The following is a 23,569-nucleotide window of genomic DNA, read 5'->3' as shown; positions in this document are numbered from 1 at the left end:
CCAGAGCTGGGTAAGCTGCCAAATCTCCAGAGTTTGACTTTTGTATACAGCCATTATGAGCTCTGTGGGATTATCAAGGTTGTTAATTCAATATATCTAGTGGTTGCTGAGATATAAGGGAATAATAATCCAGACCCTGGGGGAAGGGGAGGAGAGCAGAATTGTTTTGAGTTTTTGAAGAGCAGCATCTATTCATCCTTGAGAGGCCCTTTAATTTAAGCTAGTCGATCCTCGTCGGTTCCAGCGGGGTTGGGTTCTACTTTAGCGGCGGCGGTGGGCTGAGGTTTCTACATAGTACTACGGAGGCGTGCACCAAAAGTGTTGACCCGCGTAGACTGGCTGACCCGACCTGCAATGTGGGTGGGTTTGGATTGGCCCTAACCCAACTGGCATGGGTATGAGATGTTAGCATCAAACCTATATGGATATGGGTAACCCATGGGATACCCATAACCCAACCCGCATGGGTTTTAGGGTGGGTTTTCTATGCCATGGGTTGACCCAAACCCAACCCACGACCACTCTAGTACGGCTAGGAAAGAGTGGAAGGAACCGTTTATTCAACTCAGATGTCCAATGGTTTCTGTGGTAATTACTTATTATATGATGATTCTCATAATGAAATAAGTTGGGGAGCAAGCAATGGTAAGATATATACCACATGTGCAGCTCTGCCATTGTGGTCGAACGACGCCATTGGATCCCCCAGGTCCGAAAGATCTGCGCGTATAGAAAGATGGGTTACTTTGATAATGTGGTAAAATACAAGCCCTGCTTGCAGGCGTTGTGCTTCTGAAGATTCATATTGACATTAGCTCCCAGCTAGACCAAACCAGGTCCCTAATCACTCTCAGTAAGTCCTGGTCACCACTATCAGAAACTGAGTTGTTAGTGAAAAGTGTAGCCTCATGACTTACAAGCTTTATAGCACATTGCCGCCCTTTTGATTCATTCTCAAAACAGACAGGCTATCTACAGCTACTCAAGCAGACCCTGCTACTCTGGGTAGAGGTGGTTACAGAGGCAGATGTGCCAAGCTTACATGTGCCGAAAACTGGTTATGGTGCTGCCCAGATTCGAGCCCATGCCCTTGATGTTGGGTGCGTCATAGCGGACCCTCCAAGTGGTATGGTTAGAGATTTTGGCAGCTCGGTTTACTTTATTTCTAAGTATAGACTTAAGCCAGTAGTCTCCTGATGACTGATCTTGACTGCGAGGGTCAGATTTGATTTTAATGGCTCAGATATGTAACTCTACATCCATCAAGCCTGCTCAACCGATGTGGCCTTTTCACAATCGATCTGGTGCATGTTTATCACGTGATCCTTGTTTTTCGGGCCCCCAACCTCCAGATTCAAAAATGAAGATGGCGCATGCTCTATTGCGAATTTGACATCCCTCATTGTAGAAATGGTCTCCTGCTTTAAATTTGTAGGTCGCAGAGTTCACAGTTTGGAGCGATGTTACGTCCTTGGTTGTGCGCATCAGAAGCTGTTCCTTAAATATATCTCTACTCCTAACTCAATCATCATGATCCGTACAAAGACCGCTTTGATACCTGTAAATGATCTTCTTCTAACCGCACGGCCTCACAGAGGTATTCGAGTTAGATCTGCCCAGAATTGTACATCCCCGATGGAGCGAATGGAACGTGTTGATAAATCCAAAGTTGCACGAAGCTCGGTCTCCTTGAATACAACGCGTCCCGAAATGCCTCGGCAACCCCGCATAAACACCACATACATAAATGGCCATCATCATCCGCCTCACATCAATCGTGGTATTTTCATCGATTGCAGACTAAAAGAAAAATCTACATTCCTCCTCAAAACACAATGTCCGGACCCGGAGCTGGTTATGAATTCCCCGCCCAGGAAGTCTCCTGGCTCAAGCGAGATGCGTTGCTCTTTGCCAACAGCATCGGGGTAACCGCTGACGAACTGCACTTTCTCTACGTATGAAGGCCCTCTGCCGTCTCGACTCAGTATCAGGACTAACAGTTCATACAGGAGCTGCATCCCAATTTTGCCGTCTTTCCAACTTATCCGATTATCCTGTGTAAGTTGCGCCGACAAAGAGAGTACACTTTATGACCAGTCCGGCTGACGTACCTTGTAACATAGCATTCAAGCTCACAGACTCCGAGGTGACCGACTTCTATGCTCGTCAAAAAGCCAACCCGGTTCCTGGAGTCCCCAAATTCGATCCCAAACGGTCGGTTGACGGCCAGCGGAAATTGACCGTCCTCAAGCCCCTGCCCCCAAGCAGTGCTGGCAAGCAGTTTGAATTGCGCAGCAAGGTCATCGGTGTCTATGACAAGGGCAAGGCTGGTTCAGTGATGGAAACCGAACAAACCATCGTGGACAAAGCAACGGGGGAGATCTACACCAAGATTGTGAGCAGTGGGTTCTTTGTTGGCCAGGGTAACTGGGGTGGTCCCAAAGGTCAGTTACTCACGTCCTTCTTCTCAAATTGCGGTCATTAACTTTAACTTGGGTTCCTAGGTCCTAGCACTCCCAACTATCCTCCCCCAGAAGGCCGTAAACCGGATGCCACACATGAAGTGCAAACTACAGCCGAAACCCCTCTTCTGTATCGGTAAGTCGTCGCGGCGCGTGCGCTTTTCGATGCGAATCTTTGGCTGATCTGTGCTTCCTAAAGTCTAAACGGCGACTATAACCCTCTTCATGCTACACCCGAGCCAGGGCAACAGATGGGCTTCGGAGGCACCATCATCCACGGCCTCTTCAGCTGGAACAGTACTGCTCATGCCGTTCTCAAGGCGTTTGGCGGCAGCGACCCCAACAACTTTCGCGAATTCCAGGCACGCTTTGCATCGCCAGTGAGACCGGGTGACCGTCTCACCACGGAAATGTGGAGGGTCAGCAATGCCACGGATGGGTTCGAAGAGATCCGATTTGTGACCAAGAATGACAAGGGGAAGGTCGTCCTGAGCAACGGTCGGGCTCTGATTAAAGTAGCCAAGTCAGGCTCGAAATTGTAAAGATTCTAGAATCAAGAGCATACCGAAGTACAATGTCTACCAAGATGCTCGTGCAGGTCTCGACTGATTAGGATCATGGCCGAAGGTAGTTTAACATACAACAATCCTCAACAGCAACGCTCCGACAAGAACAGGGAAATGTACATACATCACAGAGAGAAAATTCATGCAGCATCAGCAATAATGACGTCGGCCGCCTTCTCGCTGATCATATAGATGGGAAGCGCAATGTACCATCCCGGGATCTTGGGGAACACCGAAGCATCCACCACGCGCAGGCCATCCACACCACGCACCCGGAAGTCCGAGTCAAGAACAGCGTTCGGATCCTCGTCGGCTCCAATGGCGGCGGTACAGCAGGCATGATGGCCCCAAGCCTCCCGCTTGATAAAGTCCTTCAGGTCCGCCTCGGAAGTCACGTTGGGACCCGGCCATACTTCTTCAAATTTGCCGTCCAAAGGCACCAGATCGTTGAAGATCTTGCGTGAGAACAGCATCGACTCATAGACAGCCTGAAGATCCTTCTCGTCCGCGCCATTGTCCGTAACGCCACTATCGAAGGAGTTGAAGTTGATGATCGGAGTATCTCTAGGGTCCGCGGAGCGCAGTTCGACCGTGCCGGCATTGTTCCGGCTCTGGGCTTTCAGGGTAATCCAGGTCCAGTATTGCGCATCCTTCAGGCCCTCGTACGAGTAGTTGGGATAATACCCTGGAAAGTTGACGGGAGCCCCTGAAATGAGCACATCCGGCTTTCCCTCGGCCGTGGATGTCTTACGGACGATAGCGATGGCAATCCCGTTGGTCGTATAGGTACCCTTGTTAATGGCGTTGTTCTTCCACTGGTCCAGGCAGGGATCAGGCATGCTATACATGAATGTGCACTTGCTTGTGAGGACAAAATCGGTAGGGGCCTTGCCCACAAGTCCGGTCTCGTATCGGTCTTGCAGGTTCTTGCCCACGCCAGGCAAGTTCACCAGGGTGCGGATGTTCCACTTGCTCAGCTCTTCCTTCGGCCCAATACCACTGAGCTTGAGCAGCTGGGGCGTGTTGAAGGTGCCTGCCGAGAGGATCACCTCCTTGGCAGCGTTGACACTGCCAGGAGTTCCTGCGGATGCTTTGCTGGCACGGGGATCGGCGCGGTACAGGCTTTGGCTCCGGAGATAGTCGACGCCGATGGCTCTGGGCCGCTCACCGGTCGTATCAAAACGAACATTTGTTACTAGAGTATTCAATTGGATGTCTAGGTGGTATTTGCGAGAGCCGTCTTTGTTGACACTGTTAACTGTCTTCATGAGGAAGTCTCGAGGACCGGTACGTTTGTACTCGGGTACGTCTACCGCGATGGGGATCTGAAAGAGTCCAGTCTCCTGGTCGCGGGTGGGCAGGGGGTTGTTGATGTCTCGCAGCAGAATTTCACCTAACCCAGTGACGGTAGTGATGATCATGCCCAGCAGAGACTTTCCCACTGCGGTGGCTGCCGCAATGACCAAGGACAACAGCTTCTGATCCTCCAGTACTAGGGTCAATTGGGTCAGACTGGTGGTCAGCCAACCGTCAAAACCATGGCCTGCCAGGCTGCTGGGAAGGTATCGGTTGCGCTCGAGGCGTGTGAAGTAGCCGCGCATCTTATGAGGGGCCCAGGAGTCATTCCCAGTAAGCATGGCCAGATCTTGCCAGTCACTCTCATAGGGATAGATGGTGCTATCGGAGTCAACATACAGCCGGGGAATCTCATGCAATCAAGGAGACTCACATCATGGCGTTGTGTGCCGAGCAACCACCCAATGTGCCTGCACGGGGATACAATATGCCCAGGGGTTCCGAGTTCGCTGGTGGATTCTGACCCACGTACAACTCCCCGGCAGGAGTCCTGTAGGTCATCTTGGAGTCTTGTTTCTGGCGCTCGAGATCCGAGTAGTGATTCACAAAATAGTCCCATCTCATTGGCTCATACTCGGTTGATTGCAGTTGAAGAGCGGGAACTTGTTGTTGGAGGGCATCTCCTTGATCATCTCCGGCATCGAGCAACAACACCTTGAACCCGGCAATTGCTAGCCTGGCTGCGAGAGGGCCTCCTCCGGGTCCTGAGCCGACAACGATGTAATCATACTCTGCGGTCCCATTGGTCGCCCGCGGCGCATTATATGTTGACCGAGCCCAGGGTTTGTGATACGCTTGATGGTCTGCATCATGACCGCTAACAACAGAGAATGAGAGTGTCAGTCCGTATGGATTTGGGCGATCTAAATGAGGTATGCAACCAGGCTGCGTACCTGACCAAAGTCCCAAAGAGGAGGGTGCATATTGAGAAGCCCTTGCTGATGTGCATGTTGGACCATCAATGACGTTGTGGTCAAGGGGCTTGCGATGCTGCCGGACAAAGTGATTCTAGCAACGAGCAAAGCTCTGATGCAAGACGAGTTTATATCTACAGAACTTCAGAAGCAGAGTCTCCTGAATTACCGCTGTCGCAACGTTTTCCATCACGCAGCCAACGTGAGTATTGATCGACATTCGCAAACAGACGGTGGATGGTCCGCTGTTTCTCCAATTACCAGTGGCCCTGAGGCTTGGTTTTATCGCTGCGAGTGGCGCACATGAGCGTACCTGACTAGGAGCAACAATACGGACGGACTGGCTCGAGCTCAAGGAATATTCAAGCCTCCCACGCCGGCCTGAACCCAAAGGACATTAGCCCCAGTCTACGTGCTTAAAATGCGTTCCCGCGTTGCCCCCTAGTCGAGCGAACATTGGTAATGTTTGCTAGAATGGATGTTCGAGGAGGAGGTTCCAAGTGAGCGGTCAAAACACACTAGGATGCCTCAATGTCTCCTTAGCAGAGAGCGCCATACAACGGATATACTCTTCCCAATCCATGTCACTGCCGCTATTTCCCTATCACTATTGTCATAACTATGTTCAAGTATGTGAATTATTTGCAGGGACCATTACCCGGGGTGATAACTGCGTATTTCCCGCACCTAACCAACAATAATCGTCCTAGGCACTCCGTAGTGTCGGATCATCTCCGCAGAGGTCTAGCTCTGGACGATCATTTATTTCCCGCCATTGCTGTGCCCACCAATACAGCCTGTACCTTGTGGAGCCGAGAAAGGTGGCGCTCAGCAAAGTTCGCGCCGTTTTGACAGACGGTTGAGACTTAGCCGGATGTCAGTGCCTAGCCTAAAGGACAATTGACAGCTCGCCTTGTAATACAAGGCTTTTTCCGAGAGACAATTTGCAGGCCCACTTTCTACTAATGGCAGACAGCCATCGTGTGGCTTACTGCATGGGGAATATGCCCAATTGGGTTGTGTGTCAAACGCTGTAACCGGCGTATCTTTCCTGGAAGCATGCTTAAGTGCCATTATGCGGCTTCCAGTTGGCGGGTCGAGAAATTCCGGGAAACTGAGCCATTGCTGCTGTTTAAGCTTTATTGTAATGGGATGTATAGTCCATGGCAGCGCGCAACGTAAATAATCGACAAGAAGCCAGTGGATACTACCGTCCAAATCTGATCAACACCAAATGCGGATGATTATGAAGATATTGGTGCTTTGTAGGTAGAACGGAGTCGAAGTGACGCCAATGGAATCAAAAGCCTTAGATTATAAGAATGACATATCATGACAAAGGAAAGAATGAATGTGAATAAGACAATTATTTGCAATACGACGTGCGGGATTTTCGTCCAGACGCCGTCCATATCATGCTGGGCGACCGGCGTCTCTTGGGGGATGTTCCAAGTCCACCAACGGCACAAACTTTCCTTCTGGCCAAGCGCTCAGGCTCGGACGATTGAGAATATTTCCCTCCCCTCTGGAAGCAGCTCTCCCTGACCGAGTCCCGCTCGGCTTGGAAGCTGCGCCCGTAGTGTCTCCGAACAGGGTCGGACATAGACGACGCAGTAAGGCACGAATGGCCGGCAGACAGGCGCAAATGATGCCCACATGGACTTCGATTGTACTCCAGTATCCGATTTCGACATAGTCCCCTGTGATATAGAACAATCGTCAGAGAGGTACCGTGCAATTCACATCCCAGGATTGGACTTACAGGTAAGATTATTGGTCGCGGCAAAATGAATGAGTGAGTTGAGTCGGACGATACTGACCAAAGTGACACTGTGCAGCATCAGCGGTGAGAAGATGTCTGTCGTATGAGAAGACATGGTATGCAAGCCGAAGACTTACAAGATTCCTAGACTGAACATGGACATGACAAAAAGCTTCTTGCGCAGTGAGAGATTGAGCCGATACAGCTCGCGCAGTGGCAGCGCCATAACAATGAGATCCAGGACCATGTTGATGGCTGCTGCAGACCAGCCTTGGGCATTGATGTTGTTGCACGAGTAGTGGCCTTCCCCGTCCCAGTGCAGCCAGGCGCCCTTGATGGGTCTGCATTGAAAGACCGAGATCAAGACAAAAGCAATCAGGAACCCTGTGTTTAGCCCTATGACAATGTATGTCATCATTCGAAAAGGCCGCGCCGGAAACACACGCAGGTAGAAGAGACAGATGGAAATCTTGGTCAGTGGGATGATACTGAGATACAATAGTTCGTCATAGAAGTAGATCTTGGGGCTCTGTCAATATCACCAGTGACACTGCCATTTGGGGAAACTTACATAGAGGATATGTGTGATATTGTCGGGTGACACTGTCCATGTGTCTTTTCCCAGGCCTAAATTGGCCACTGCGATGAGAGTCAGTATATACCCAGCATTGGTGACCAGGCAGGATGAGGATTACACACAGACAGCCGACAATGCAGGAAGAGGGATCACCAGTGACTGGGCAAATTAGCTTCACTCAACTGGGCAAATGCCAACGCTTCTCACCATCGTTACAATCATTGCCAAGTCATCCATCCCAAACTGACCGCCACAGCATGGCAGCCTTGCGATCATACGCAAAACAAAAGCAAAGAGTGCCAGAGCACCTCCAGCAACCCCGGCGATAGAGACCACACGGGTCCGGTCTCGAACCGGCATCTCACAAGCTGATGAAGTCACATTCTTCGTAGCTAATCTGGTCAGTCATTCGGACGCTCGGAGCCCACAGACATGGTCTTACCTAGAGACTCGCGAATGGTACACTTTGCTTGGACACATATCTCAAGTGTGCCGGTAAAGACCGGATCCGTACACATACACGTTTGGTTTGTGAGGGTGCAGGGAGAATGAGGAATCGTCGACACCATGCATTGCAGCTAGATATATGAGCATGCCCCTCCAAGCCGATAATGTACTACTGCTGACTTACTGCGCATGAGGGCAAAGCTGCGGCCAGCTTCTCCATGTTGTTGGCTGTAACATAGCCAGTCCACGAAAGAAGGACAAGGAGAATCCCAAGCATCTTCATTCTGCTGAATGCGTATGTTTGGGATAAACACCTGGACGTGGATCAAACAACATGCGAGTCTTCCAGCTCCAACGAGATAGATTAAAAAAAAAAAAAAAAAAAAAAAAAAAAAACCCAAACATAGAGAAAACCTCCTGATTGCACTCCCACGGTGACTCCTACCGGCAACTGCTACCTGCACGAAGCGGTTACAGCCCGACAACCACACAGCCGGAAATGTATGATCACCCCGCGAAGACTTTCGTTCCTACCCCCATGCCGCACACTGGTTCGGCATATCGCCAAAGCTTTGTTGCAGCGAGTCGTGCAAATTGTCCAAGCCCCCTGGTGCCTAAAACGGATTTCCAAAAGCTCTGGTGGCTGCGTTGATTGGGTGTCTCACCTGCTGATCCGGAAATTCTGGATTCCCCTAAACGTCGCAGAACCCTTGGCCATGCGGATCCAAGAGAAAGGACGGCTCTTAGCTATACAGTCCAGTGGAACCGTGGCGTTACACGCCATAGACTTTAAGCAAAGCACAAACCAGTGTGTCCTTGTACGTGTTATCAAAGGGGTAACATTGAACAGACACGGGCCATTGTATCTTGCCCCTTTTTGGCTTCCAATTTCTCGATATCTGAATTGTGAGCACCCCCAATTCGAAGACAAGCAATAAAGTATTAGCTAATGAAGTCGAGTCAGGTTCGACTGCCTGTTGTCCTACATGCTATTGCGATCGGCACCATGCATGGCAGTTACTCCAGAGTGGTGCTATTTCGAAGTCTTCACTGTTGGATTCTTCCGGCTCACCTGGGAAGCTAGCTTACTCAGGCCCTATCCAGCACCTGAGACCCGGCTGCTCAGGCATTTGATGTTTGCCTTGACCCGATGAGGATTCAAGTATCAGGCCTAGATGAAGACCATTGCGAGCAAGGTTGTTACAGAGAACACATGCTCCTTATCATATACACTTTCGCGAACAAATGGTCATGACATGCGGAAGCTCTAGATCTAAAGCTCTGCTCAAAGCCCATTTCATACGACGTATCTTGCCTAATGTGGTGCTTCGTGCTGCAGCGTCGATAGCAAGCCGTCCACTGCCGAAACTGGATTCTTCTCCGCGCTGTCATTTCTTGACAAAGTCATGATTGGTTCGTCTGCTTCTTGCTGGAAGCCACAATGGAGCCAAATGCATGTAGCTAAGATTAGGCTTGAGGCTCGCTCGTGTTCGGTGCAGACTTACTCCGGAAATCAAGGCACGCCTTTGTGCAAGGAAATCTATGTGCAGATCTTTGATACCAACCTGACAGATGAGGGTTTGTTTCTTGAGCGGGTCTGATCAACGTTGGCCGGTTTGTCGACGCGGGATATCTGAGACAGCCGGTGGAGGGACTACGGCCGCTTTAGGGAACGGCCAATGTACCAAAGTTGAACCAGGGTTTTTCTTGCGCCAAAATGGAAAACGCAGGACTTGGGGATAAAGTAAAGCTCAACGAAGATGCTTCCAGGGTGGGTTCTCGGTCTGTTGGGGCTCTAGTCTTGTCCAGCTGCGACGTGTGGTTACCATGTTGAATACGCCATTTTTGAATAAGAACTTATTTGATGGGCCCTGGCTTGTCTATGATCTTCGGATGATTCTGTGTCCCATGGAGTCGTATTATTCTACTCCGTAACTCATAATATAGCAAGTCGACTGGCATGTGGAGCCCTGTACGTTTACATGACGACCCTTGTCAAGGGTTCTTGCTAGTTGCTACTCTTTTCATATCGGTTAGAACCATGAGGGTCGGATTGACCGTCTAGTTGAATTAGGATCTCAGTGCGAGCTTCTCAGGAGAAAGTGATTAGTAAAAGGTACAGTGATCGCCATCACAAATACCGAATCCCCAGGGCCATCTCCAGGTTTCTTGACGAGAGTTTCCCAGCTGGTGCTGTACTGTCACTTTCCTTCGAAACCTTTCCCTCTTAACGCTGCTAATGCTCCTTGTAGCCGTGAGACCTATCTTCCAGGATGAAGGCGACGATATCCTTGGTCATTCTGGGTTTGGGTTCCCTGGCATCAGGCTTTCCTGATCGTATGGGTGGATCTGCTCATATGAACTGCCCATACGCCGCGCTCAAGAAGGGAGAAGATGCAGAGCTGGGAAAGCGATTCCTGTTTGACTCATTGACCAAGCCCATTGATGGTATAATCTGTTATTGTCCCCGTCGAAGTGGGAGGGGGTGAAAATGGTGCTGAGAGAGCAACAGTGACCGGCGTACATGCGTTTCAACCCCCGAGGAAAGGTGACCAACGGGGTCCTTGTCCTGCGTTGAACGCACTGGCAAACCACGCTTATATCCCTCGCAGCGGTGTTGTGTCGGTATGTGGTCCTTCACTAGCGAGAACCTTTGGTCCTGACATGATAGCAGTTCGCGGAGGTCATCGCGGCTGTCAATAAGGGTAAGGATATCTCAATGATATCTATTGCTGAGGCCGAGGCCATTGAGCTTTACAGTGTATGGAATGGGAGTGGACCTGGCCACTATCCTGGCTCTCATGGGACTCGTGTGGACGGGCAATCCACTTGCTCTCGTCCCCAGCTTCTCCATCGGAGGTCGCGATCCTGGAGTCAACAATCTGCTGAACAATCTGGGGGGTCTCCTAGGTCTGCTCCAGTCTCACCCGACGATTTTCCACGACTAAGATATTCTAGGTGAGCCCCAAGGCCTTATTGGCTCGCACAATTTTATCGAGGCCGATTCCTCCAACACGCGGGATGATCTGTATGTTACTGGAAACAACTATGCGCTGAACATGGACAAATTCTTGGAATGGTATAACATGTCAACGGACGGGACTTTTAGCATGGATCTGATGGCTGAGCGGGCCAAAACCCGCTTTGAACAAAGCATTCAGACGAACCCGGAGTTCTATTACGGGCCAGTGACGGGTTTTATTGCTCGGAATGCTGGTTATTTGTTCCCAGCACGATTCTTCCGCAATCATTCGAGCGAGAACCCCGAGGGCGTTTTGAGTAAGGTTGAATCGTCCAGAGGGAGGATGCAAAACTAACGAGCAAATAGCCAAAGAGATTGTGCGCAACTTTTACGGCATTTATGGAGAGGAAGGAAATCTGACGTACCGCGAAGGATGGGAAAGGATCCCTGAGAATTGGCACAAGACCCCGTTAGACTATGGCCTGGTGCAGTTCAATATCGACTTGGTGGACTGGGTACTCAAGCATCCGGAACTTGCAAGGTGAGTTTCGTGTTCCTAGCATACTTGGTTGCTTCCCACATGGCTGAGCATGAATCATCTAGTATCGGAGGAAATACCGGCACGGTCAACAGCTTCACCGGGGTGAATCTCGCCGATGTTACGGGAGGCGTCCTGAACGGCACCACCCTCTTGGAGGGAAACAATCTGCTGTGCTTTGTCTTCGAAGTGCTCAAGTTTGCCAGTCCTAACGCTTTGGCTGGACTTTACAAGACCCTAGCAGTCCCGTTGGACTTGGTCAACAGGATCATTGCCGTCCCACTCCTGGACATGTCGTGTCCGGCGTTCAAAGACATGCAGATGGGCGGCAGGCCGCTCTGGGATGCCATCAAGGACGATTTCCCAGGTGCCATGAAGAGCGGCGGTGCCCTGTGATGGTCGTTAAATTTTTCACCCGCCATATTACTTCGGGGAACCTCGCATGTCCAATTACTGTCAGCTATGCTGTGTACTTTAATACATTTATCGGCTCATACGTGCCTTAAAGCTGAGCCCAACAACTATTGATCATAATACAGGTGTTGTCGATGAAGCATGAGTACGCATCAAGTGAAGAGAGAGTGAATCAGAGGGAAGCATAGTTGCACATGTTGATCCGGCAGGAGCCCTAATATACTAGTCTCGTGCAGCAGAGAGTCCCACCTCTTGCGATTGGCGGAAATATCCAAGCACTCGTCATGTCCCCGCTTGAAACCGCCGCGAGTCTCGTTTCGTAGATGGCGTGTTTCTTATAGACTAGGCACGAAGAAAGCCTTGGCCACTGATCATTGCTGGATTCGTCACGCCCGCCGGGTACAGACCTGGCACGACGTAAACCATCGCGCCGGGCGGGGCCATGCTGGAGAATTAATATCCTGCCCGAGCATTGATGAAGATGCTTCTCCCCTGTGTTATACGATAAAAAGCCCAGATTCCTGGTTCTTATCCGCTGCAGGCTATCGTGCTGCTCGTCGCTCGGACCCGCAACATGGCCTTTCTTCTCACTCTCGCCGCGCTCGGATGCTCCGCCCAGGGAGCCGTGCTGCCACGAGCGAGCATCGACAGTGATGCGGTGGTAGGATTTCCTCAGACTGTTCCCAGTGGTACTACCGGAGAGGTCTATCTTGCCTATCAGCCCTACCTCAAGGTGGTGAACGGTTGCGTTCCCTTCCCCGCAGTCGATGCAGAGGGCAACACCAAGTAGGTTCCCCCACGGCACGACACGGGATTCTGTTGGAGTGTTGGGGCTAATATCAACAGCGCTGGCCTGGCCCCGACCGGCGCATCCAACGGCGACTGCGCCAGCAGCACCGGCCAGATCTACGTGCGCGGGACCACATATGGTAATTACTACGCCCTTATGTACTCATGGTATTTCCCCAAGGACGAGCCCTCGACCGGACTGGGACATCGCCACGATTGGGAGGGAGTCATTGTCTGGCTGTCATCGTCCACGTCCACCGCGGCGGACAACGTTGTCGCCGTGTGTCCGTCCGCCCATGGTGGCTGGGACTGCTCGACAGATGGATACACCCTCAGCGGCACCAAGCCGCTCATCAAGTACTACAGCATCTGGCCGGTAGATCACCAGTGTGGCCTCACCTCGACTGTGGGAGGCACACAGCCCCTGATCGCCTGGGAGAGTCTGCCCACAGTCGCTCAGACCGCACTGGAGGACACCGACTTTGGTGATGCCAATGTGCCTTTCAAGAATGCCAACTTTGCCTCCAACCTGGCCAAGGCGACTTTTTGAGGGATTCTACACGTTGCTCAAGTCCGAAATCAATGGGAGATTCTGCGCGTGCGTGGCGGCGCGATCTCGGATTATGTGCGGAGTGGAGAAATGATGGCTGGCTGCAGGTGCTGTGTTGGCATCCCATCTTTTAGTCAGCGGAACTTGCAAGCATCCTTAAATCCATCTATCAATTGTCAAACCGGATGTCACCTTGCGGAGTGTTTTCCGGCTGTAATCCCTGTCTAGCACATCGTCTCGGTTTTCGTAGTGGCCGAAAGGCCGAGAGTGGGATCATGAGACTTCCCATTAGGTGCGTGAGATGGCATTCTGCTTTGGTCATGGCATGGCTCCTCATCGAGTGATCGACAGTTTGACAGCCCAATAAGAGACCGCTTTTGAAGGCAAGCCCTGTCAAATAGTACTTCTTCTCGGACAGAAACCGGACCCCCCCCACTGTTTGGGGACGGACAATCAATCAGCATCGGCATCCGAGTGAGGTCGATGACGAATGGACCAGTCCACGCTACAGGAGGATGCGGGGAGCAACATTCTTCTGGGCAAGGGGACTGAAAAGTTGACGAGGAGAAACTAGTGTATAAATACCCCCCCCCCCCGGGTAGCTCGATCACGCCATCTGACGGCGGGATGCAGCCATCGTCTTGATCTCTTATTGATCCTTTTTCTGGTGCTATTCTACTAGTTTGCCCATCATGGCCGACGGCAACATATCGCCATCTCGGTCCCGTTTGCTCCTCATCAGTGTCCCCCGCACGGCATCAAATCTCATGCTCAAGCTCCTCAATGTCCCTTGTCAGAAGTTGGTCACATCCGAGCGCGGAGGGTATTTCTTCTTCAACGCCTTTCTCAAGGTCTCCGGGGATGGCCGCCGATGTGTACCCATCGGAGAGCGGAACGAAGCCGAGAAGCGGGAGATCCGCGATGCCTTCCAGGAAGCCGTTGATGCTCTCGAGGACTGTTCGGAGCGAGCAGAGCGAGAGGCGAAGATTGCATTCGCCAAAGAGCATGCGTTCTGGTTCACGAATCCCGCCGTGTTGGGGAGTGTGACCGAAGACGCCGCCAGCTTCCGACCGCGCATTCCTGACAAGTACGGTCCCTCGCACACGTTCTCCTCTCTTAATCACACGGTGCTCCCGGACGAATACCTGCGCACCTGGCGATTGACCTTCATCATTCGTCATCCAGCCTTGGCGTTCCCATCTCTCTGCCGCGCCATGGAAAAGTTCCGGCAAAGCGGCTTTATGCAGTCGGTGGACACCATCGGCACGCAGGAAACCAACTTGACCTTGAAATGGACGCGAATGCTTTACGACTGGTGCCTGGAGCAGCCCGACCTGCCGGGTAAGCCCCTGGTGCTGGATGCGCAGGATATCATCCACAATCCGCAGGTGATGGTCCGGTACTGCGAAGAGACGGGTCTCAACCCGAATGCGTTGCAGTTTGAGTGGGACAACAAACCGCCATCCGAGGCGGTTGAAACTGAAGCTGTCAGAGTGAAATGCCCGATCCCGGAAAAGACAGACCTCGATTTTGACAAGGCTGAGGCCATCATGCTCTCAACCCTGTCCGCGTCCACGGGGATCATCAAAGACAAAACGCCGACCGCGGTCGATGTCGACGCCGAGGTCAAGCAGTGGAAGGAGGAATTTGGCGACGAAGTGGCCACAAAGCTGGAGATGATGGTGCACGATGCCATGCCCGACTATGAATATCTCCGAAGTCGACGCATTACCGTCTGATCAAGAGCTTTGCCGCGGGTTGATTGGGTTTTTGCCGTTGTTATAGTAAGGCTGATAGACTCATATCAAAGGACGCTTGACCGTCTTCTAGAAACTGTTCATGTGTAACCACCGTAACCAAGTAGCTTGGACTCGTTGCATGACCCCAAAAGAGCCCTATATCGAACTAAAGATGCTCCTAACCACGTTGAGCCCGGCGATGATCCCGTTCCATGAACGGCTTCTGGAGTGTCGGCCCGCGGAGACGGGGACACACTAGCGACTCGAATCCAGCTGGCTCCAGTTGATCGATACGAGCGTTCGTCCACAAGAGGATATGAGCCTATGAGGATTAGTATCCGTCGATGCTTGGTTGGCGTGAAAACGGAAGCAGCATTATGCGACCACTGCAGCGGATTGTCTTCATTGTCAGTTGTTCGTTCCTGATATATCTGGGGATACGGCTTCGAGCCGGAGGATATGCCCCTGGCAGCCCCGCGCCTCCCTCGTTTCCTGGAGACAAGGGGCCAACGCAGCAGTCATTTGGCAATCTATCATGGACTCAGGCTCAATGTGCTGCCGCTTTTCCTGGTCTATTCGATGAAATCGAGGATGCTGTTTCTCGCGGACCCTTCCCTCTCACATGGCCACGATTAGGAGAGCCGCTGCAAGGACGCATCAAAGACAATCAGGTAGGCTTGCCGATCAGGCCGCTGGACCTCGCTGACAGAACGAACAGCTCTACATCTTGAACTGGCAGAAGAAGGAATTTCTATCACAGCAGATGCTCAATGTAACTGCCCATCCCGGCTAATGGTATGACGTGCACGTAACGCGTTCCCAGGAACGGACAGCAGCGCTGAACCAGCTCTATCGCGCCATCGTCACGTCTCCAGAGCCACTGCCCGATACGGTTTTCGCCTTGAATATCCAGGATCGGCCGATGGCACAGTCGTGGTCATATGCGCGTCCAGCGGATCCTACGGCCACCAAGGCCGGGAGCTTTCTCATGCCACACTTTGCTTTTTGGGCATGGCCGCTCAAATATATTGGATCTATGCACCGGGCTCTGACTGCGATCACCGAGATCGAAACCAAACAGACATTTCAGGCCAAGATTCCACAAGCGGTCTGGCGCGGCACACCGTGGTTCAACGATGTGCAAAACCATGATCTGCGCAAGCGATTAATTCGGGTTACTACAGGCAAACCGTGGGCAGACGTCCAGTCCTTGAAATGGGAAACCAACGGCCAGACAGCCAGTAACGGATTGGCCATTGAGGACTTTTGTCGGTACAAGTACATCATCTACACCGAGGGAGTCACTTACTCGGGACGGCTGCTCTTCCATCAGGCTTGCCGCTCCATCATTTTGACGCCCCCCATGGCCTGGATGCTCCATACCACACATCTCGTGCGGCCGGTCTTTTCAAGCGCACTATTGCAGACGACACCCAGTTGGGGACCTACCAATCAGTCAGACCGCATCCAGCGAGCCTGGCCAACTGATCTTAGTGCCGAGGACGCCAACCTGGTGATGGTCTCACCGGACTGGTCTGATCTTGAGGCGACCATCGCATGGTTAGAGGATCACCCAACAATGGCCGAGGGCATTGCCGACAGACAGCGTCAGCTGTTCCATGACGGAGGATATCACAGTCCTGCCGCCGAGGCATGCTACTGGAGAGCATTGATCAGGGGCTGGAGCAAGGTCGCTGAGCCAGAGGGCCGTGAGTGGAGTGAACACGAGGGCGTCAGATGGGAGCTTTTCAGTCTTGGAGGATTGTAATGTAGGAGGCTATGAGAGAGTTCCTGACGCTACGGAATGACGGGTGTTACAGCCTGACTTGTCCACATCGTTGGTTTGGACGAAAAGATAATCTAGGCTTACGCTAACGATGTGACAAATCCGGCCTGCTTTGTCAATACGCCAACTCCCCTTAGCAAGAATATGTTGATGAGTGACAGTCTCTTATGTGTCAGTAACACTATGCCCTATCGTAATAGTCTTCGTTCTCAACTGTAATGTACTTGACGGGTCCCGGAACGACGCGGCTGTTCTTCGCTCCAAGGGCACCGTGTGGCCCATTTCGCTGTAGCTACGGGATGCAGGAACACAGAGAGAGGAAGAGAACATGTGTAACTGGACGAGTGAGCAACTTAGGAAGCAAGCTACATACGACGAGAGGAAGCATGTACGCCTAAAGTTCGAAGCGGGAAAGGGGGTTGTTCTGCGCATTCTCCTTCACCGCAGTCGTTGCAGTAGTCGTCACCTCCTTGGCCGCTTCCTCAATGGCCTTCTTGGCCGGAGGAGAGGGCGGGAGACTCTGCGTAGACTGTGCAATGTCCTCGACTCGCTCCTCCATCCCGCCTTCTATTTCCTTGCGTTTTGCGGAGGCGATGCTGACGATGTTGGCCGATGCATTCTGCGACCAGCTGGAGAGTTCGGCCACCTTGGTTGCCATCTGGTCTTTGGTCAATTCCACACTCAGACCGTCAATCATCTTCAACCCGGGTATGATGTTCTCCTCGGAAAGCTCTTTCCACATCGTGGCAATGTCTCCAAAGGTTTCAAAGTACGCCCGCAGGATGACGGCGTACTTGTAGATCATCTGCATAACCATCGGTCAGTGGGACTCGCGGCGAGAGTGGCTGATTCGTCTTTTGGACTCACCGATTTTTGCAGGACACTGAGCGTGAAGTTGCTCATCTGCACGTCGCTGGCTCCACTGCTGATCGTCTCGATAAAGTCGTTCACTGTGTGTTCCACAACGACATCAATGGTCGAGCTAATGGCCTTGAAAAACCGGCAGAGCTGCATGATATTGTCCTTGACGACCATTACCAGTGAGATGCACTGACGAAGAACACTCTTGATTTCAGTCTGACAAACCACACCGTCAGTTACCAATGGTACTGGACTCCGAAGGATGCACTTACCAATGATGGCTCTAGCTTCGTCTGGCGCTGGAGCTCGGCTTGGATGGCTGTGAGCTTGTTCTCCTGCTCAATAAGGGTGGACGAGGCCTCCTGATATATCTTTTGCGTTGAGAGGAAAGTTTGTTGGGTCGTGTGCAGTCGATCCTTAGCCGCAGCCAGGCCAGCCTGCGCCTGGGCGGATTTGGCATTCGTCTTTGCGATCTGGACGGCAGGGTCTTCGGTGGTGGCCATTAGAGGAGCCTAACAGAGAGCTTGTCAGAATCTCCGTGCTGGCTATCGGTCAAGGACGAAAAACTTACTCCACCAGAGCTTACCCCTGGAAGGGTTTTGGCAGTGGCGGCCAGACGAAGCGCCTCCAGATACTTGCGGGTGGAACTTCTCTTGCCAGCCTTTAACCAGCTGCGAGTCAGCCTTGGGTGGATCTTTGCTGATGTCCTTTAGCTTGGCGGCTTCTTCGGTGACTGCGTTGGCGACCTGGCCGTGGCGGTTAGCCATCGGTTACGAGAGACGACCATGATTTCTGTCTCGGAACAGCTTTACCTCAGTAGCGGTCTGGAGAACTTCCAGGAGCTTCTGACTGTGAGGGTTCTCAGTAGCCGACTCCTCGAATCTCTCCAGGGTATCCTTCAGCATTTTGGAGGTAAAGGAAGCAGTCTTGTCCGGCTTATCTGGCGAATCAACGGCACTCTCCCAGTTGACACCACCGTCCTTCCCTGAGGTCAGCAGGGCATTCAGGACTGTCAGATAGACCATGGCTGGCTTGACCTGAACGTATGCCGGGTCATCGCTGTATTGGGGAAGAGGACTCTTGGGCTTGGGGGGCGCTGGGGGAGGTGGAGGAGGCGCCTCTCCACTCTTTGGGGCATTTTTGCCTCCGTTGACGACATCCTCAAACATCTCAACCCCTTTCTCGGCTCGAGCGACCGGGTTAAGGTTGGAGGTATATGCAGTGATTGCCTGGCCTAGCGCAGTTGTCAAGGTGTCGGCAAGCTCGCCAACAATTTGCTGGCCGAGAATATCCCAGCTTTCAAGCGTGTCAGTAAGCCCGAGGAATCAGTGGGATACTATGGTTGCATCACTTACCCGGAAGGGAAGCTATCGGAAGCCTTCTTGTAGGCTTCAGAAGCGACATCGAGCTGCTTTCCTAGCTTCTCCGATATCTTCTTCGCTTCTTCAACGGTGTTCTTCTGAGAGTCGAACTGCCGTTGGGCGACAGACATGTTGACTTTTGTGGCCAAGAGTCTTTCTTCATTACTGGACTGCTCTTGGACACAGTTCGAATGGAGATCGGCTGCGAACCACAGCCATTCCTCGAATTTCTTGTCCATCTGGAGAGCACGGGTGTGACACTCATCGGCGGCCTTTTTCACACTGCGCAGCTGAGGCACGAGCATTTTATGGACATCTGCTGGATCAGGGCTCCCAATGATTTTGATCTCGGCGACCTTCAGTTACGGTTCGTTAGCACTATCCTTCTGTCGCGTGTACCCCTTGCGTTATCGGCTATATTACGGGGACCACGCACCTTGTCGTAGATGATATGGGAGATATTATTGATCCTTAACATGCCATCCTCAGCATCCAGGAAGGCCAAGCGCCCCCTGTTACTGCAGTCGACCAGGTTCGCCCTTAAGGAGGTGAACCTGGATTGTCCATCAGCACCAGCCACTCGAAGCAGCCTTGAGAGCTTGCCAGGAACTTACTGCAAGAACTTGAAGCCGCCCTTCGGCGGCGTGAACTCGATTGTGGTGGCTGTCTCCGATGAGGAGGCCACAAGAGCCGCACCGAGCGCGTTGATTGAAATCGGAGCTGACTTGAGAAGGTCTTCCCAGTTCACCTGAAAGATAGCTGAGCTTTTGATTTCAGCGACAGCCTTTCTGGTGATACCAGGCCGATTGTCTCGCTTATGTTGGACTTCTAAGGCAGCCAGCAATTCCTTCTGGTCCACCATTTTCGCGTCTTTTAGTCCTCCAGTAGTGAAGAAGATAGCGGAAAGTAAGAGGAGAGTAGATGCTTCGTCTGCTGGTTGCAATGTTCATACTACAACCCAAGCGCTGGAGCCAAGGATTTCTTATATCTTTGCGTTTGAGCTGTCACTGCCATCGAGAGTCGCGTTTTCAGCTCCCACTCTGTCCGATATCTGCAGATCGCAGCAGGCAACCTTAACTCCTCTTTCCTGTATTTGCAACTCGCAGGAGGCAACCCTTGGGGATCTCAAAATGAGTACGAAAAATGCCGCATATTCTTCCTGACGTGACGGTGTCCATCATTCAACGTAGAATGGGTATTGGCCGTTCTCCAGGCCACCAAGCGAGAACGCATCACCAGTGGTGTCAGAGGATGGATGCCTTGCAAGGCTTCACATCATCCAGGAGCTCGAGACCAGCAGGCTCGATAGACCCCGCTGAGAACTACTTCCCCCAGGCCAAGGATGAGTTCCAATTTGCTCTGCTACTGCAACAATAACTCCAGCTTTTACAGGAATTCTCGACTGCAGGTCGTTGGCCGATCACTCTACAGCCAATACTTCTTAAACGCCATTGAACTCTATCGGCGCTCCAGAGACTGTGTGATTCAGCTCATGTGTATCGGATGCAATACAGCGCCATAATGAGTTTGTCTAGGGTATTACTGCAGCGACGTGGCCGGCTCAATATGGGGTTCTTTGCTATCTTGCCCCTCAGATGGCAGTTCCTACGCAGTTCTTACGCAGCTGTTATATGATTATACAGCAGGCCACGTAGCCAAAGGCTATTGCCCCTCCCATTTGTTCTGCCTATCTTGCTGTATCCCACAAGTCAAGATGTATGCACGGAGACTTACATAGCTTCGCTCTTGCTCTTCTCCAGACCCAGATTATATCTCAGCCTAAGGGTCCCGGGGCTTTCCGTACCGTGACACCGTCCAACATCGATAACTTCCTTCAAATTACACACGCAAAGTTACACGACGAAAGATGGTTGACGTCGATGCCTTGAACTCAGAACTGGATCAGATCTCTGACCAGTACCAGTCTCTGTTTCGTCGCTTGAATAGCGAATCCCAACGGGATGTGCAAACCGTTGCTTTGTCTCTGAGTATTGCATTGTCCCAGCTATACCAGCTGGCAATTTTCGTGAGAGGAGACTATAACAAGAGAGTTTTCAATGTGTCGGGCATACTGGTGACTAAAGTCAGGGAGGCGTTTGAGCAGTTGGCTCACGCTTCCACCACAGCCCTGGAGAATGTGTCAACGCTTCAATCAGAGGTATGTCGACGCCAAAAGGGCTATGAAACCAGACTCGCTAACAAAACGGACCTAGAATGTCGACCTCTTGGCCGCGAAGATGCATATATTTGAGCAGAACGTCAAAGCAGCGCATGACGAGACGGCCGCAAAGATTGCTGGTTACAAGGATGCGGTAAGCGCGGCCAGCAGCGCAGTGGTGAAGCAGGAAAAATGCAGTTAGGGAAGCCAAGAGGAGTCTGGAAACACTGCTGGGGAAGCTCGAAGACGCTCGAAAAACTGGCGATGTGGTTGATGGTGTGGTCAGTATACCTTCTGTGTGATGAGGCTCAGTTCTTTAGACCAGAAATTGATATCTTTACCAGATCAGCATGATCGTCCCCATCTGGGGGATCATTGGGCTCATCGACCATACAAAGTCCCCCGGCAGCGTCCTCCTGGAAGGGCAGATCGGCGCTGCGAGACAAGCGGTCGATAACGCTCCACATATCCTCGATTCCGCGTACCGAAACGCCCAGGCATCCCTAGATCCCCTGAGAGGAGAGCAGGCGAAATTAGAACTGCAAAGTGTCATTCTTAAGAGACTGGGACCCCTCCAAAGCGCTATCCAGTCCGCCATTACGAAAGCACAGGAACTCGAGAAAGGGTTGATTCCGATGAAGGACAGTGCTACCGAGATGGTCCGTCGAAGGAACAAGCTTAGCAGCCGGGCGGAGGATGGTGCAGAGCTCTCAATCACGAAGGAGGAGTCTGTGAGCGGCATTTTGGATGTTGTCGAACTTGCCATCGTGGAGCCCAATACAGCCAAACAGATTAAAATGATTCTGGCTGAACTGCGGAATTCATGGGGCCCTTCTCCTGTCCCGCCAGCTATCCTGTCCCGGCTTGATGAACTTGATGGCAAGGCGGCGAAGATTGCTGGCTGACATTGGGCGTCTTCTCTACAGCCCAAGTAGGGCTGATGGGTGATCGACAAGACACTGGATTCAAGAGAGAGAACAGCTTGTTTGGACAAATTGTTACACAACGTGAGACGGCAGTAACAACACAATGGAACTATACATTTTTCCAGGTTGGGAGAATCAATGTAGAGATGCGCGCTCCGGCTCTTCGAGACAGATGAGCCCTAGTAAGATGCCACGCGGCCATGGTCTTTGAATACTCCAGTGGAAGCCACCCAGATGTCTGTTGAGCTGAGTACACTTTGAAATACAGCATTGATGCATAGGTCAGCTCCGTCCTATTCACATTCCTGACCGTGCGGGGTTCGGCGACCAGCTTTTCTCTGAGCTTTTTCGCCTTCGGACCGTCCCGTCAGTCTCGTCCCTGGACTTTACCTATCACGCAACCGCTCTGAACAATCTTTGGGCACCAACTAGGACCCATCCAGGATAGCCAGGACCAGATCGACAGTGCGGGGGCTTTGCATACGAAGCCCAGTTGCTTTCTATCTTACTAATACCAACAGGCACAGCGCTAATGAGGTGTAATAGGCTCATGTCTCCCGCCTCTGGTTGCCATGTCAGGGTCATTGCAGAATACTCCGTATATGCACATCTGTCCATCGATGCACATTGACAGAACTGTCCCCAATCATAGTATTTAGCAGACTTGAACTATTGACTCTAGGTGTAGCTCAAGTAGACTGCATATCCAGTAGCTGTTGTGGCTGCCTGAGCCATCAAACACCCATTTGTGGGCGTATGTATTGGCTAACAGACACCAGCAGTGGGACAGTTTCTGAATCTGGTAGTAGTGATCGATAGTATAGTAGTGTCCCCTACTTTTGAATATACTCTGTAGACCTTTCATCTGCAAGCTGACCCACTGGGTCTTAATCTGCAAAGCTGGCCACTGGCAGTATGTCGTCTCTGATGTTCACCAATGCTCTGTAACTTAGTCGACGCTAATACTACCAACCCTGCTGTAATTGCGGATCTTGGTAGTTCCACTGTAGAGACACGAGCCTTTCGTTTGGGGTTGACACATGTTGAGTTGGGTTGTGTGGAACGTCTGCCGAGGTCAATCAGGCTGTTCTCTGATATAAGCATGCGATTATCATAAGAACTGCCATCACAGTTGTGATCATCCAGGAACCGCTGCCCGAAACTAGGAAGGAATGCAACGTTAATATAAAGATGTAGCATTCAATTCGTCCAATTGCATTCATAGTATAGTTACCTAAGTCACCTTGTGAAAGAATCTCATCTCTCTACTACACATATTTCGCCTACCTATATTCCTATAGAAGCTCAGCTGCGTTACCGAAAGATGGACACTCTGATAATTTCTGGTCATGTCGAATGTCACACATGATCTTCCAATGACCTGATTTATATCAACAGATG

The 23,569-nt window shown here is 51.6% G+C and overlaps 9 protein-coding genes across 9 annotated transcripts; 6 read left to right on the top strand and 3 right to left on the bottom strand.

The window, feature by feature from the left end:
- Positions 1-1,729: 1,729 nt before the first annotated feature.
- On the top strand, positions 1,730-3,004 carry AFUA_5G00640 (putative peroxisomal dehydratase; the record flags this gene model as incomplete). Its single annotated transcript, XM_743182.2, has 5 exons — positions 1,730-1,955; positions 2,010-2,058; positions 2,124-2,444; positions 2,505-2,598; positions 2,662-3,004. Exons 1-5 carry the CDS (start codon positions 1,836-1,838, stop codon positions 3,002-3,004), a joined length of 927 nt encoding a protein of 308 aa, XP_748275.1. The 5' UTR covers positions 1,730-1,835.
- Positions 3,005-3,168: 164 nt separating this feature from the next.
- On the bottom strand, positions 3,169-5,333 carry AFUA_5G00630 (GMC family oxidoreductase; the record flags this gene model as incomplete). Its single annotated transcript, XM_743183.1, has 3 exons — positions 3,169-4,705; positions 4,758-5,201; positions 5,278-5,333. 3 exons carry the CDS (start codon positions 5,331-5,333, stop codon positions 3,169-3,171), a joined length of 2,037 nt encoding a protein of 678 aa, XP_748276.1.
- Positions 5,334-6,290: 957 nt separating this feature from the next.
- On the bottom strand, positions 6,291-7,997 carry AFUA_5G00620 (putative integral membrane protein; the record flags this gene model as incomplete). The annotated part of the gene is made up of 3 exons (XM_743184.2): positions 6,291-6,866; positions 7,198-7,589; positions 7,845-7,997. The coding sequence occupies 3 exons, from the start codon at positions 7,995-7,997 to the stop codon at positions 6,665-6,667; spliced, it is 747 nt and encodes a 248-aa protein (XP_748277.1). The 3' UTR covers positions 6,291-6,664.
- A 2,360-nt stretch (positions 7,998-10,357) lies between these two features.
- On the top strand, positions 10,358-11,980 carry AFUA_5G00610 (peroxidase family protein; the record flags this gene model as incomplete). The annotated part of the gene is made up of 6 exons (XM_743185.1): positions 10,358-10,532; positions 10,561-10,740; positions 10,845-10,994; positions 11,043-11,363; positions 11,413-11,587; positions 11,650-11,980. The coding sequence occupies 6 exons, from the start codon at positions 10,358-10,360 to the stop codon at positions 11,978-11,980; spliced, it is 1,332 nt and encodes a 443-aa protein (XP_748278.1).
- Positions 11,981-12,572: 592 nt separating this feature from the next.
- Positions 12,573-13,337, top strand: AFUA_5G00600 (NPP1 family protein; the record flags this gene model as incomplete). The annotated part of the gene is made up of 2 exons (XM_743186.1): positions 12,573-12,784; positions 12,845-13,337. The coding sequence occupies 2 exons, from the start codon at positions 12,573-12,575 to the stop codon at positions 13,335-13,337; spliced, it is 705 nt and encodes a 234-aa protein (XP_748279.1).
- Positions 13,338-14,029: 692 nt separating this feature from the next.
- On the top strand, positions 14,030-15,076 carry AFUA_5G00590 (uncharacterized protein; the record flags this gene model as incomplete). Its single annotated transcript, XM_743187.1, has 1 exon — positions 14,030-15,076. One exon carries the CDS (start codon positions 14,030-14,032, stop codon positions 15,074-15,076), a length of 1,047 nt encoding a protein of 348 aa, XP_748280.1.
- A 344-nt stretch (positions 15,077-15,420) lies between these two features.
- On the top strand, positions 15,421-16,844 carry AFUA_5G00580 (uncharacterized protein; the record flags this gene model as incomplete). Its single annotated transcript, XM_743188.1, has 2 exons — positions 15,421-15,747; positions 15,900-16,844. The coding sequence occupies 2 exons, from the start codon at positions 15,421-15,423 to the stop codon at positions 16,842-16,844; spliced, it is 1,272 nt and encodes a 423-aa protein (XP_748281.1).
- A 412-nt stretch (positions 16,845-17,256) lies between these two features.
- On the bottom strand, positions 17,257-19,946 carry AFUA_5G00570 (uncharacterized protein; the record flags this gene model as incomplete). The annotated part of the gene is made up of 8 exons (XM_743189.1): positions 17,257-17,667; positions 17,730-17,939; positions 17,996-18,235; positions 18,359-18,469; positions 18,536-19,019; positions 19,079-19,440; positions 19,521-19,674; positions 19,699-19,946. The coding sequence occupies 8 exons, from the start codon at positions 19,944-19,946 to the stop codon at positions 17,257-17,259; spliced, it is 2,220 nt and encodes a 739-aa protein (XP_748282.1).
- Positions 19,947-20,951: 1,005 nt separating this feature from the next.
- AFUA_5G00560 (uncharacterized protein) lies at positions 20,952-22,147 on the top strand (the record flags this gene model as incomplete). The annotated part of the gene is made up of 3 exons (XM_743190.1): positions 20,952-21,242; positions 21,298-21,396; positions 21,587-22,147. 3 exons carry the CDS (start codon positions 20,952-20,954, stop codon positions 22,145-22,147), a joined length of 951 nt encoding a protein of 316 aa, XP_748283.1.
- Between the last annotated feature and the right edge of the window lie 1,422 nt (positions 22,148-23,569).

This window comes from Aspergillus fumigatus, chromosome 5, assembly GCF_000002655.1.
Source record: "Aspergillus fumigatus Af293 chromosome 5, whole genome shotgun sequence".
Lineage (NCBI taxonomy): Eukaryota > Fungi > Ascomycota > Eurotiomycetes > Eurotiales > Aspergillaceae > Aspergillus > Aspergillus fumigatus.
The sequence above is the reverse complement of the archived record's forward strand: the minus strand, read 5'-3'. Positions and strand labels throughout refer to the sequence as shown.